Raw genomic sequence first — 12,760 nt, 5'->3', positions numbered from 1 at the left:
GACAACCCAAAGGGCCAATACAAGCGTCATCGTTTCTGGCTAAAACTCTGATCTCACCTCGACCGCTTCAATTCGACTTACTCGAGCAAACGGCTTCGTTCTTAAAAGCTATCACTCAATGGCTGACAGAGAATCAGCCACTCCTCGTACGCTTTCGGTGTGCTAGAGCGGATGAGCAGGCTGCTGATTTGGACATGGCTGCAACGCTTGGGAAGATGCTCTCGGTGTGGAGTTGAAGAAGAGTCTCGAATAACTGGCACTTCTTCAGTCCAAGCAAGACCGACAACGCTAGGAGCGCTGCGTACTTCGAATTGCAGTGTCCAGATTGTTCCGAGGGCGAAAGAAGTGGCGAGTTGGAAGGACGAAGAGGGCGAGGACCTCGACCATGTTGTTGAGCATGTTCGTTTCGATGATCTGGACTTGAATGGGTACAGCGGCTGTGTTGAGCGCTTCCGGTGGTGAGAGAATGTAACGACATGGAGTTTATATTCTGCTTTCCTATTCTTCACATGTCGACGTTCCTGTGCTTGAGGTGAACGATATCTCAATCGAAAGATCTTCCTAACAATGCTCATGTCATCACAGGCACAGAAACCTCGGCGCACGCTCTCTTGTCTTGATGACTCCCAACAAGCAAGGCTTTGCAATATCAGATCTGTTGATGAGAACACTTCGTGCGGTGTGCGGGGTGCTCTTCTCCTCACCTTCACTGCGTGCCGATGACCGGCGCCAAGATGCACGAACGCACAAACGCACCAGCAAGACTCTCGAGCTTGCGCTTCTGCCACTCGCAGCACACTGCACCTGCAGCAGCTTTCGTAGTCGTCCTTTGTCACACGACTTCTCAAGTGCGAACTTGTCAGTGAACGAAGAGTACCTCTCACGCACTCGAAGAGCAGAACTCAGCATCATCAAGCAGCTCCTGAAGACGAGACCTGGGCTGGATGTTCAAGCTCGACAACGCGACAATCAGATCGCTACACTGAGGACTGGCAGTCCAGACAAAGGATCGAAGAGGAGCGGATGTGAAGACAGAGCAGTGAAAAGAGAGATGGTCGTCGCAAAGAAGGCGCTGAAGGCGGCTGAAGCTCGAGCCGAGAGAATGTGTGGGCACTACAACTGTTGAAGCTCGGCATATCACATAACTTTAAGCTCTACCAGAGTATATATTCAGCGCTCCTCTGTTAGTACATAGATCTTCCATCAAACAAGCTTTGCTTCATCAAACTCGCCTTTGGCTTCCTGTTCAATAACAACAACTTACATGCTGGGCAGACTCACGGAAATGGCTACGGCTGGAGGATTTGGCGATCTCGAGCTTGATTTGCTCAAGGCTCCTTCCCTCGATAAGCTGGAAGATCTCCAGGATCCAGCGTGATCCCTCATGTCTCAACAGGCCTTTTGGAGACTCGTCACTTGGACAGACGGATATTCGGGAGCATGTTGGGATACCATTGCGATGCCTTCACTCAAATTGTCATGTTGGACGTGTCGCTGGAGCGTAGTGTCGCGCTCCTGTGCTTGGGTGACGCTCTACGCTGTCGGTCACCGTACGCTCTTGTATTTTCTAAGCTTGCGGCACCCAGACAATATTGGTGCTTACCAAGATGTATGGACCCCCCTAAGTCTGGTACACTAGCCCATGTTCTCCACGTCATACAGAAGCGAGAGCTTCCGAGTGGCTGTATGTCTTTGGTTCGACAGATGTGACACGCTGGTAGACCTACTGCAGGACATACACGTGGATAATGACCACTCACAAACTTGTCCGCACAGCGAAACCACAGTGCGCATGTACTGTCTGTATCACGGTCCCAAATCCATGGGGGTCCATACATTTCGGCAATCATTATACTTCAAACAAACGGATACCAGCATCCGTAATGCGAACATCAAAAATTGTCACGGTTCAGGGTGCTCCTGCCTGTCGTACCTCACCTGCCATGAGAGTGACTGCCACGTCACACTAGCGTTGTTTACACTCCAGACCCCACTACATTCCAGCCCTCCACCCATTCTCACATAAGCACACACTCCCGCGCCCTCTTCTGCCTCTCCGTCCACCCCTCCTTCTCTCCGTCATCCCCAACCTTAAAACCCCTCGGATCTCTCCCCGACCGTTTCACCGCCTCATCCATGCCTATCCTCGTCACCTCTCTGCTCTTACGCGTTTCATTCGCTTCCTTGAGTTTCTGCCACCGCGAAGTAGTTGGGGGACAGATCTCGGGTGGGTGTTTGGGGTTGATGAGGGGAGTTGAGAGGGTGGGTGCTGTTTCGTTGTCTGGTATGCTGGTTGATGGTTTGGCGATGGATGGTTGTGTGGACGGTATGGTGGTGGGTATGCACGGTGATCGGTTGACTGGGTCGCGGCCGTTGGCGGTGTGGATGTAGTATGGATCTCGTTGTTTGGTGGGCACCTTGGTTTCTTCCAGGGAGCGGTATAGCTCGTCTATTGTTGAGACTCGGTGTTTGGGAATGTGGTTTCAGGATGGCTGTGAAGGTGATGAGGCCATTGATGCTTGATAACCTTGAAAGACCGCGTGACGGTTCGCTATGCGTGTCGTTGAGTATAACTTGAGCTCGTTCGTAACGGCGAACGGAAGGTTTGTGTGTGTGAGACCGAAGCCGGGAAGTGGTCATCTTTAACATGACGTCCTATGGCGGTGCTCCGTACTCAGGCCGCTAGCCGCTGTGGACGGCCTTGGTAAGTGGACGGGTATTGGGGGAGTTGATGATAAGCCACTGCCGATCTCTCTCTCTTGGTAGGGCTACACGAAGTCAGATGCTCAAAGACAAGGCGGACCTGATTTCAGAATGTGTGCAAGATGTCTGAATGCAGCGCATTGTATTGTTTGTGGTGTGCGCGAGATATGGTGGCCTTGAGACCGGTGAGCTGAAAAGTAGAGGGAACAGCTGCACGGCAATGGGACGCCTGATAAAGTAGAGAGGATATCATATTATCGTATGGGTATCGTAACAGTTTATCGTCAAAACCGCTTTCGTCTTTCCTCACAAGGCTGACTCTAGAATCTACAGTTACCAAGTCTATTCTCCAAATTTGCGGCCTACACAACGAGGCAGATAGCACCGAGTAGCTAACAAAACCACGCTTATCTCACGTTATGCGCACCTAAGCCGTAGGGATAGAGTCGGCGCTCTCAGCCTTCTCGATGATTGGCGGCGGCTTGACGATCTTCTTGCGGAGGAGGTGGCGCTTGATGAAGTACGGCAGCCAGATCTTGATCTCGTAACCGATGAACTGCTTTGTTGGAACCGAGAAGACCTGGTCGATTTCCTCAAGCGTCTGAGTCCACATTAGCAACGGTCTGTTACAAGAGAGACAAGGTGACTTACGAGCTGCTTGGTCTCTCGCACAAAGCAGAATATCATAAACCACGCGATCAGATTCAGCCCAGCATAGAAGCCAAAAGCACCCGTCGGCGTCATGACGGTCTGCATACGCGGGAAGGTTAGACCGAGGATGCCGGCGAACGTGTTGTTGATGCAGACAGCCCAGGCCATGCCCTGCTCACGATGAATCGTGGGGAATACCTGTCTAGATTAAAATTATACCTTCAAAGTTGAACAGAAGCTCTTACCTCAGCAGAGTACTGGAAAGCGACCGGTCCTTCGCCGAGCGAGTACATGATAGTAAAGAGATAGACGAACAACACCACAGGGCCGATCTTTTCGCCGCGAGAGCCGTCTGTCTTCAGAAGGGAAAGACCAGCGGCGAGCAGGAAAAGGCACATAAGCGGGAATGTGATCAAACACAGTGTTCGGCGTCCCTTAGTGTCGATAAGGAACAGCGTGGGAATCGTAAAGACGACCTGAACCGCACCGTAGCCGAGGGAGGCGTAGAGGGCCTGTTCGGCGGTGTACCCGACTTTCTCGAAGATGGAGGACGAATAGAAGGAGATGATGTTGACTATACACTGTTAGTATCAACACCTTACGAGTGGTATATCGTTGCTCACTTCCGCACATCTGCTGGGCGAGCATGACTGTTGAGGCGCCGTAGTTGGAGCGGCGGATTCGTGGGACGGTGAAACAGTCACGGAGACGCGTGAAGTAATTACTGTCGCCGGCTACGCGAAGCTCTTCAGCGTAAATGACGTTGGAGTAGTAGTAGTCACGGGCCGCAATGATCTTGTGAGCGCGCAGTTTGACCATCGACCTGAAGCCCTTGGCCATCTTTCCGTGCTTCATAAGCCATCTGGGGGACTATGAAAGCATATTAGCTGGTCTGCGAATTTCTCATTTGGATATAAACTCACCTCAGGGCAGAAGAAGATACCAACACCGAGGATAAACGATGGGATGAAGGCAGAGCCCAACTGCAATCTCCATGCAATGTCACCCGTATCTTTTACGATAATGTTGGCGCAAAAACCCAAGAAGATACCAATTACGACCCACAGCTGCCAGAACATGACAAGAGCACCGCGGATACGGGCTGGTGCCATCTCCGCGCTGTAGACAGGGACAGTAGCGTTCTTCGCGCCGATACCAATGCCCATCACGAAACGCGCGGCGAAGAGTCCTTGCCATGACTTGGCGAAGCCGGATCCAATGGGAGTAGCAGTAAGACAGAGGGCGGTGATGAAAATCTCACCACGTCGTCCGAAGTAGTGGTTGAGCGGGTCGACGATGAAGGCACCAATTAGGCCAGCAGTCAGAAAGATGATGGAATTGATGAGACCGACAATCCACTCGTTCTTTGCGCCTTGATCAATGTGGAACTCCTTAGGAAACGATAAGTTGGCACCGTTCGCACCAGTCTAGCCATCGTTAGTACTTTGTTGACTATAAGCTATAAGCTGTCCTTACCTGGTCCCATCCTTGAGTAGCAGCTCCGATAGCGCAGAGTGAGATCGAGTACCACAGCATCTTCGACCCGTGCCACTTGTGGTCGCGCTCGTATTTCAGAGCCTCGAGCTCATCAGCTTCAAGCTCACCAATGCGTTCGAAACGCTCCGGGTCTCGTGCAACCAAGGCAGCCCTTCCGAATAGCGACGCATGCTCCTGCATACCATGGGCCTCAGCCCATTCTCTGGCATCAGAGACGGCTTGTTCTTGCGATTTGCGCTGTGAAGCATTAGCACGTAATTCTCCGCCTCGTATCGAATTGCTGGGCGCAAGACGACTGCGCATACCTTCAGAGGGTTCTCGACGATGTTAAGAGCGACCGACTGGCGGCGGCCAGTGTCCCCAGGAAACTCATCGTGCTTTGCAGTAGAGTCTTCGATCTTCTCGTTGTAGGCAGGTGGGCCTGAGTTGACAGTCTCGAATTCCTTCGCGTCAGCAGCCATGATTGGCGGTGCTTAGCAGTGAGGTTAGCAGTTGACAAGAAGTTGACGAGATTTAGGTGGGTGGCGAAGCCTCTTGGTCAACTCCGGGCTCTTGCGCGAAGACTATATAGTCACCGCATTACAGTGGGGTACTTTGCGGAGAGACTTAGTCCGCGCGTTGGAGGCCCTTCACTTGATCCCTGTCTGTTGTGTTGCGGGGACAGTGAACGGCATGCGGCCTAACGGTAATTGGAGCATTGTCACCTGATAGACATGCCTTTTCCCGCATGCAGATAGCTCTATTATGAGGATGACGTATGTCACATGCCATCGCTTGGCATTCTTGTAACGTTCAAATGGTTCTCCAGGAAATTTGGGCAAGCTCGTGTGGACTCGTGCTTGGCTCCACCCCAACAACCCCAGACCGGAGTCGGACGCGGAGAGGACCCACAAGGTCGAATCGAATTCCTTGAATGCCGCCGCTGAACGCACTGAAGGATTGATGTGAGCACTACGGACTACGGATTACCACTTGATGCACGTTGAAGATCAGAAAGTAGTACGATTGTATTAGTAAGACAAGAGGACGTACCCCTCAACCCCATGTGAACAGGTGTGGGATGCAGCGTCTGCGGAAACGAGAGCTAACGAGTCATGTCCAACCGTGAAACAGTGCCGAAGATGCGACGAGTGTACCCGTGATCTTACAATGCAACACCACCCTCCGTGGCCCCATCAGAACAAAAATTCTCACCCAGCTAGTGCTTACAAGGCAAGCGCAGCAGCGAACACACCAGCAACACCACCGACGAAAGCCATCACGCCCTTGGAGAGAGGAGCTCCAGCCGCAGCACCAGTGGCCACAGGGGCGCCAGATCCGGAGGCCGTAGCGTTGGCGGAGCCAGACTGAGACCCAGATGCCGTTGCGGATGCTGAATTGGAGGCAGACTGAACCACGCTGACAGTCTGGATCGCTGAGGCTTCAGCAACCTCGCTTGCCTTGAGGACGTCAGATGTAATGCCCTCAGCATCGTTAAGCTTGGCGAAAGAGCCGCTTTGGGTAGCGGTACAAGTCAGGTCGGCGGACGTGAGTTCACCCTTCCAGGCGCAGTTCATGTCGGCGGTCCAAGCACCCTTTGTGGGGTCCTCCAAGTGGATTTCGACCGACGAAGAGCCCTGCTTGATGGTGATGGGTTCGCAGAAACCACCAAACAAGCCGTCCTCCTGACGGCGGAGACGTGCGGCCGCGGTGGTCGATGGTGCAGAGATGGGTGTCGTGACGAGGGTACCTGCCGCTGAGCGCACAGCTGAGGAGGCCACAGAAGCCCTCGAAGAAGCAACCGAGCCAGATGCTTCTGCTAAGAGTCAATACGGCTTTCGAACCGCCAGGCTTGGGAGGCAGCTTACCGGGAGTGAGATAGGAAGCAGGAATACCTCCATCAGAACATGAGTTAACATAGGTGGTCGTGCCTGAGCTGGATCCGATCACAGTGAGAGTGGATGCGGGCATCAGCGGGTTCAAGACTACTGCGGTCGACTGTGCGGCAGCTGAGCCTGCGAAGAAGGCGATGACTGTAGAGGAACGCATCCTGGATGAACGAGTGAAGATGTGAAGTTGACGTTGAAAGAGAATACAACTGCGACTGATGGTATGGAGCTGTAAGACCAAGACTTGTAGGCTGATGAGTTTACCAGGCCTCCGTTCGAATCTTATACAGTACCTTCAACGTCCTCAGGTATTTTGCTTGCCGCATGATCCGAGCGCTATGTTATGCCGCCCGTGATGATGAGGTTGTCTGGGCCTGTACGGAGTTGTGAAACGCCATATTCTAGGCATACCTACCTGACCCAACCCCGAGCGTACCTGTGCACACTTTCACAGCAAATTGCATAGCCCGGGGCCAGAACCTGAATGATGTAGCAAGGGACGTGCGCTGTGCCGATGCGTGCGCCGCACAAGTGAGCGGGTACAGGACGAGGCTGCTTCGCTGCAAGGCTGCAAGTTCGCAAAACAAGCTTCAACAAGCCATGCCGCCTGGCAGGATCAAGCAAGCAATCTCCAGACTTTCTGGAAATAATTGTGCTGGTATGTTGGATTGCAAGGGATTCCCAAGCTCTTGCAAACGAATGGCTGTGAGGCGCTCATTTCCACTCGGCGTTAGCGCTTACGGTCTCGATACTGGCTGCACCAATGCTGCGGTACTTCACAAAGAACATGCGAGATACAATCTCGCTCGTAGAGGCTTAGTTGGCACGAGACATACGCATTTGAGGACGTTCACAGCGTCGTGTAGCGGTGAGAAGGAGAGTTGGAGGTACCACGCCGCAAAGGGGCTGAAAGGTCCGCCAACGGCGGCCGTTGCTCCGTCGCGCTGGTGTGCCTGCGCCATGCCCTGCGCCTTGCCCTGCGCCTTGCCCTGCGCCGTTCTTTCCTCTACCACCATCACAAATTCGCATATCAACACAGCTTTAGCTTCAACATCATTTATCGAGAAAGTTCAAGTGTATTCAACATGAAGAACGCACCCAATGCTGACTCTCGACAGGCGATGGGGTGATTCCTGGTTGCCTTACGGTACCCACAGTGTCCGCCTTGTCTCACATCAATATCGAACCCCGAAGCTGCACCGGTCTGCTATTTCAAGATGCTTACTGCAGCTGAACCACTCCACAATCACAACTTACCCCGGCGGGGTTGTACCTGAGTATCGACATCTCTGTAGCCGAAGTATACCCAGCTCTCTTCGGACTTCAACCATGTCTTTCTGTCCTTGAGACTTCACATCAATCTCATGTTGGGTCCTGCCGAGCTAGACGATGTTCAGTATGCTTCAAGAAGGTAGGGTAATAATAGAGGTGTCTCGATCGGGGTACGGAACCTGGAATGTATCCGCTTCCTCTGCACACATACAATGTTCAACCCAGTCCCTCTTGCTAACCCAACGGTGGACTTCAAGCACTACGGACCCGGAATGACCATCTTGCTCATGGCAGTGCGGATGGCTGACGACGGAGATCCTACGAGTTTGACGGTCTCAAGGCCTCACATGAGGCCACTTCTACTGTATACAAAGTACTCCATCAGTGTCACCATGATAGTATTCAAGCTTTCATCACATTCTTTTTCACTGCGCTCTTTGCGATTCTTCCACAGTCTTTATCTTTAAACGTTCCTTTCTGATTCGCTCTTTGCACGACCTCGAAGGTCTTACATTCATTGACAACATATCGTACGCGAGTCGACCTGTAACACAGCATCATGATCCTCAATTCAAGCAGTCTTTTGAAGCTGGCTTTGACCACTGCATTCGTTCTGGAAGCGAGTGCTGTCGATCTCAAACCCTGGGGTACCGATCATCACCCGGGTGCTGCCTCTGGTCAGGCTGCCAAACGAGCTCCGACTCCTTTGAAGTTGGAACCTATTCACAGTCCAGATGATCTTCATGCCAAGGTGGTTACCAAACGCGCTCTTCCTTCAGTAGAGCTCAAGGCCATCAGCGACCCTGGTGTTCTCTTGAGGGGTCGGTCTGAGAAACGCGAGATGCCCGGAAACGGCTGCTTCGACCCTGCAAAGCATTCTACCTTCTTTTGGGGAGGTTACGGTACGTAATGCCAACGTTTTGGTCAATGTGTGCCTAACCTTCCAAAGCTGGCGACAACATCTATGTTGCAAACTTCACTATGTCTGCTCAGACTGACGATGAGTACATACTCGCGGTGGAGAACTTCGCAAGGCGAATGAAGTCCATCAGCTGTGGTACTCCAAGAAAGCCTATGATACTAGAGTTCAATGACGTGGAGTCTTTGTCCTATGCCAAGTCGGCCTGGAAGTGGATCGACGATGCGGATATCAACCATTTTACACTCGTCACGGAGCCAGACATGTGCTACAAAGGAGACAACCGGTCTCCGTACCTCGTCAGTGCGATCAAGTTCGATGATGCCAAACTGACTGCCGAAATTACTGCGGAGGAGAAGCCGTGGGATGAGATAGCACAGTCCTTCAAGCTGAATCTAGGCCACGAATACATTGATCCAGCAACCGCCAATGTCACCCATCCTCATCTAGCACGTCGTGGAGATGATGGTACACAAATGGATATCTCGCACACCTTCAATGGTAACCTTTTCAACTATGCAAAGGATTCGAAGGAGACAGCTGGCATGGCTCTAAGCGCTGATCTTGAGCTGACAACTGGAGGAAGCGTGATCGCGGACTTCGATATTCAGAAGAACTGGCTGGGGATTCCGAACGATGCGACTCTCAATGTCCACCCTCAGGGCGTGAACGGGCTTATGAAGCTGTCCCTCAATGCGGACGGGAAGTTGGGCAAAGAACTGCAATGGGACATGAAACCTGAGATCGAGGTTCCAGTTCAGGCGCTTAAGATCGCAGGCATACTCGAGATCGGCCCATTTATCACCATGGGCGTCCACTTCGGTTCATCGGCCCTCGAGGGTACAAGCACAATGAGTGTTGGTGCTAAGGCTAAGATCAAGGACGATGCAAAGGTCGATGTTAGACTCACCAAGCCAGAAGAGAACAGTATCAGCGGCTGGCAGCCAGAATTCGAGAAGATCGATCCGGCTTTCAGTGCAGAGATTGGAGGTAACATTCGCGCATGGAGTGAGCTTGGTGTTCAGATCAAGGCGGAGGTGTTTGGCAGTAAGTGAAACCACAACACATCCAACCACGAAGCCTGCTAACAGGCATCAGAATGGGGTTATCAAGCTGCTGTAGATGCCCAGCTTCCTTTTTTTGAGGCAAAGATGTCTGGTATCGTTGACACAGTCGGTGTTTGCGACAGTCAGAAAACCGTTGGCGTGCAACTCGGAACCGATGTTGGCATCAACGTAAACCTCAACGCCGGCAAAGTCAACGAAGCTCCCTCATTCGAGAAGGACTTGTTCGAGACTACATGGCCGCTCTTCTCCACTTGTGTGCCAGTCGGACCCGACAATGCTAAACCCACCGATGTCCCTGAGCCTGAGCCCACCGAAGAGCCAGAGCCAGAACCCACTGAGGAGCCATCTGAGCCTGAGGTCACTGACAAGCCATCGACTGAGACGTCGAAGACTGATGAGGGTCCTTTTGAGACAGGTACTGGTAACATGCCTATGATTACGGGCACCCCGAGCCTCGTTACCGGCACCGGTACTGCTTCGAGTGGATGGCCTATGTACACTGGCAACACCACTTTCCTGAGGATGGCACAGCGCAGGCCCACTGCAATCTACTTGTAAGCGTATCGTCGCGCATTCTTCGTATGGGGACGCAGGTTTTGTAAGGAACGGCGGTTTTGGGACGGATTTGTAACATCAATGGGAGCATGTGGGTAGATTTTAGAGAACGCCTCACAAGGAGATCGACACGGTGTCTTACGGCGATCTGCGGCGTCCACGGTGTCTTGCAAATAATTGAGTTACCCAACCTGCGCGTACCGAATGCATGGTGATACGCGGCAACTAAGTATGCCATACTAGCCCCAACTTGAACTATCGCAGCTCCACTACAGCTCTCACGTCAACTGCTATCCCACTGGCGTTGATCTGCAACTTCTCCTCAACATCGAAGAGCTATAAGAGTAGTGACTATCACACGCAAAGCATTCCCCGTGATTAGACATCGACTACTACCCCTCAAGAATCAGCACATTCCTTACAACATGGCTATTGCAGAAGTCGCACAGCAGCCAGATATCGGCTATACACCAGACCATGACAAGTACCTCGCACCTGTGCAGAGGCGCCTCAAGGGCGACAACCTAGACAAAACACTGCCACCTAGCTTTTCGACCGAGCTCAAATCAGACCTCGTATGGGACAATACCGACATAGCTGATCGCTTTGACTGGACATACGAACCCACTGCAACCGATCTCGAAGAGATCGAGAAGGCATTGCAGCACTTCAAGAGCTTGGGAAAGTCCCTTGAATACGTCGATCAAGAAGCGTTCCCATTGCCAAACCTTCACAGCAAGCTGGGAATAATTTCCATGAGATCCACCACGCCTTTAGCTTTACGGTTATCCGCAGTCTCCCTGTGTCTACTCATAAGAGAGGAGATCATCATAACCTATGCCGGCATTGCATCCCACATCGCACCTATTCGCGGCCGTCAACACAACCAGTACGATGAAAAGCTTGCAGACGTCGTGCTCAACCACATCAAGGACTTAAGCAAAGTCTACGATGCGAACAAGATCGGCGCCCCAGCATATACGACAGATAAGCAAGTCTTCCACACCGACTCTGGACACGTGATCGCCTTGCCCTCCCTCGAAGAAGCAGCCGAAGGTGGAGAGAGCAAGTTGAGGAGCAGCTGGCGTGTCTACAAAGAGCTAGCACATACCCGACCTGATCTCATCAGAACGCTGGCAGAGCCGTGGCCTGCAGAAAAGTAAGTAACTCAACTCAACCTTTTGTGCACACACTGACCCAACCCCAGCTTCGGCGACAAAACCAAACCCTACGTCTCCCGCCCACTACTCCACCACCAACCTTCCACCTCCACATCCCGCGGGCGCCTGATCATCCAGTGCGCTCACCGCACATTCACCGGTTTCCAAGGTCTCCCCCACTCCCGAGACATCTCACCCATCACCGAAGCGCAAGCCGAAGCTCTCGACGCCCTGCACTTCCTAGTCGAGAAGTACACCGTTTCGCTCAGTTTCAAGAAAGGCGATGGCAGTTCGCGAATAACCTGAGTATCTTCCATGCGCGCGATGGGTTCACGAATACGGAGGAGATGCAGAGGTATTTGGTCAGGCTGTGGTTGAGGGATTCGGAGAATACGTGGGAGAAGGTTTATGGTGGGGTGAAGGAGGAGAGGCAGGATTTCCCGTTGGAGCCGTATATTAGGAATGCGAGTTTGGGGGCTGGTGGGGAGAGTAAGTGATGCCCGCGTTAGGGCTAGTTTTCATCATGAATTTTTTTTCTTTAATGTCGTGAACAACACTTTGATGCCATTCTTCACTGTCCAACTCTTTGCAATGTTCGATGAGGCTGAGACCGTCCGTTATGTTCAGCTCGCTCGCTTGTTGCTCGCTTGTTAGCCGTAGAGGTGGTCAGACGCGCAGCAAAACTGACAAAGACTTAGCGAAAGGTCTATCCTGTGCTGTGATAAGTGTTGGAGCAGTCAGGCGCACTGTCGATCAACGTTGAGAAGGTGTGTCAAAGTGTGATGACGTGCAGGAAGAGGGAGAGAAGGAAGGAGCTGGGCACGAGCCGCTGGCTTAGCGCTGACACGAGCGCCTGCGGGCCTCTCAGTCCGCCGATTTTGAGTATGCTCACCCACCCTCAACACCACGTTTCTCATCAAGTAAGGCTCACCGAACGCCATGCCTCTGACTCTGAGGCTGTGGTAAAAAGCGCAGTGTTGCACTGCGCGAAAATGTTGTTTTTGTCTGACTGGTGGGGAGACGCAGTTCTGACACCACACGCGACCGGGGATGCCTCAGCCGCTCAGC

General features: G+C 52.5%; 6 protein-coding genes across 6 annotated transcripts; 3 read left to right on the top strand and 3 right to left on the bottom strand.

Annotated features, from left to right (window-relative positions):
* Positions 1 to 171: 171 nt before the first annotated feature.
* BU25DRAFT_450715 (uncharacterized protein) lies at positions 172 to 1,126 on the top strand (the record flags this gene model as incomplete). Its single annotated transcript, XM_033709712.1, has 2 exons — positions 172 to 458; positions 586 to 1,126. The coding sequence occupies 2 exons, from the start codon at positions 172 to 174 to the stop codon at positions 1,124 to 1,126; spliced, it is 828 nt and encodes a 275-aa protein (XP_033558522.1).
* A 917-nt stretch (positions 1,127 to 2,043) lies between these two features.
* Positions 2,044 to 2,983, bottom strand: BU25DRAFT_413578 (uncharacterized protein). Its single transcript, XM_033707063.1, has one exon. The coding sequence runs from the start codon at positions 2,638 to 2,640 to the stop codon at positions 2,173 to 2,175; it is 468 nt and encodes a 155-aa protein (XP_033558521.1). The 5' UTR covers positions 2,641 to 2,983; the 3' UTR covers positions 2,044 to 2,172.
* Positions 2,890 to 5,808, bottom strand: BU25DRAFT_476504 (putative facilitated glucose transporter). Its single transcript, XM_033710953.1, has 7 exons — positions 5,157 to 5,808; positions 4,831 to 5,088; positions 4,278 to 4,781; positions 3,978 to 4,224; positions 3,600 to 3,928; positions 3,355 to 3,552; positions 2,890 to 3,304 (listed from the first exon to the last, which is right to left on the bottom strand). The coding sequence occupies exons 1-7, from the start codon at positions 5,310 to 5,312 to the stop codon at positions 3,131 to 3,133; spliced, it is 1,866 nt and encodes a 621-aa protein (XP_033558520.1). The 5' UTR covers positions 5,313 to 5,808; the 3' UTR covers positions 2,890 to 3,130.
* Positions 5,809 to 6,041: 233 nt separating this feature from the next.
* On the bottom strand, positions 6,042 to 6,879 carry BU25DRAFT_433562 (uncharacterized protein; the record flags this gene model as incomplete). The annotated part of the gene is made up of 3 exons (XM_033708784.1): positions 6,042 to 6,055; positions 6,086 to 6,580; positions 6,699 to 6,879. 3 exons carry the CDS (start codon positions 6,877 to 6,879, stop codon positions 6,042 to 6,044), a joined length of 690 nt encoding a protein of 229 aa, XP_033558519.1.
* A 1,373-nt stretch (positions 6,880 to 8,252) lies between these two features.
* Positions 8,253 to 10,746, top strand: BU25DRAFT_157878 (uncharacterized protein). Its single transcript, XM_033700697.1, has 3 exons — positions 8,253 to 8,893; positions 8,941 to 9,957; positions 10,009 to 10,746. Exons 1-3 carry the CDS (start codon positions 8,551 to 8,553, stop codon positions 10,533 to 10,535), a joined length of 1,887 nt encoding a protein of 628 aa, XP_033558518.1. The 5' UTR covers positions 8,253 to 8,550; the 3' UTR covers positions 10,536 to 10,746.
* A 211-nt stretch (positions 10,747 to 10,957) lies between these two features.
* Positions 10,958 to 12,674, top strand: BU25DRAFT_442019 (Clavaminate synthase-like protein; the record flags this gene model as incomplete). Its single annotated transcript, XM_033709270.1, has 3 exons — positions 10,958 to 11,691; positions 11,740 to 11,943; positions 11,973 to 12,674. The coding sequence occupies 3 exons, from the start codon at positions 10,958 to 10,960 to the stop codon at positions 12,187 to 12,189; spliced, it is 1,155 nt and encodes a 384-aa protein (XP_033558517.1). The 3' UTR covers positions 12,190 to 12,674.
* Between the last annotated feature and the right edge of the window lie 86 nt (positions 12,675 to 12,760).

The sequence above is a fragment of the Macroventuria anomochaeta genome, assembly GCF_010093625.1.
Source record: "Macroventuria anomochaeta strain CBS 525.71 unplaced genomic scaffold BU25scaffold_31, whole genome shotgun sequence".
NCBI classification, from domain to species: domain Eukaryota; kingdom Fungi; phylum Ascomycota; class Dothideomycetes; order Pleosporales; family Didymellaceae; genus Macroventuria; species Macroventuria anomochaeta.
The sequence above is the reverse complement of the archived record's forward strand: the minus strand, read 5'-3'. Positions and strand labels throughout refer to the sequence as shown.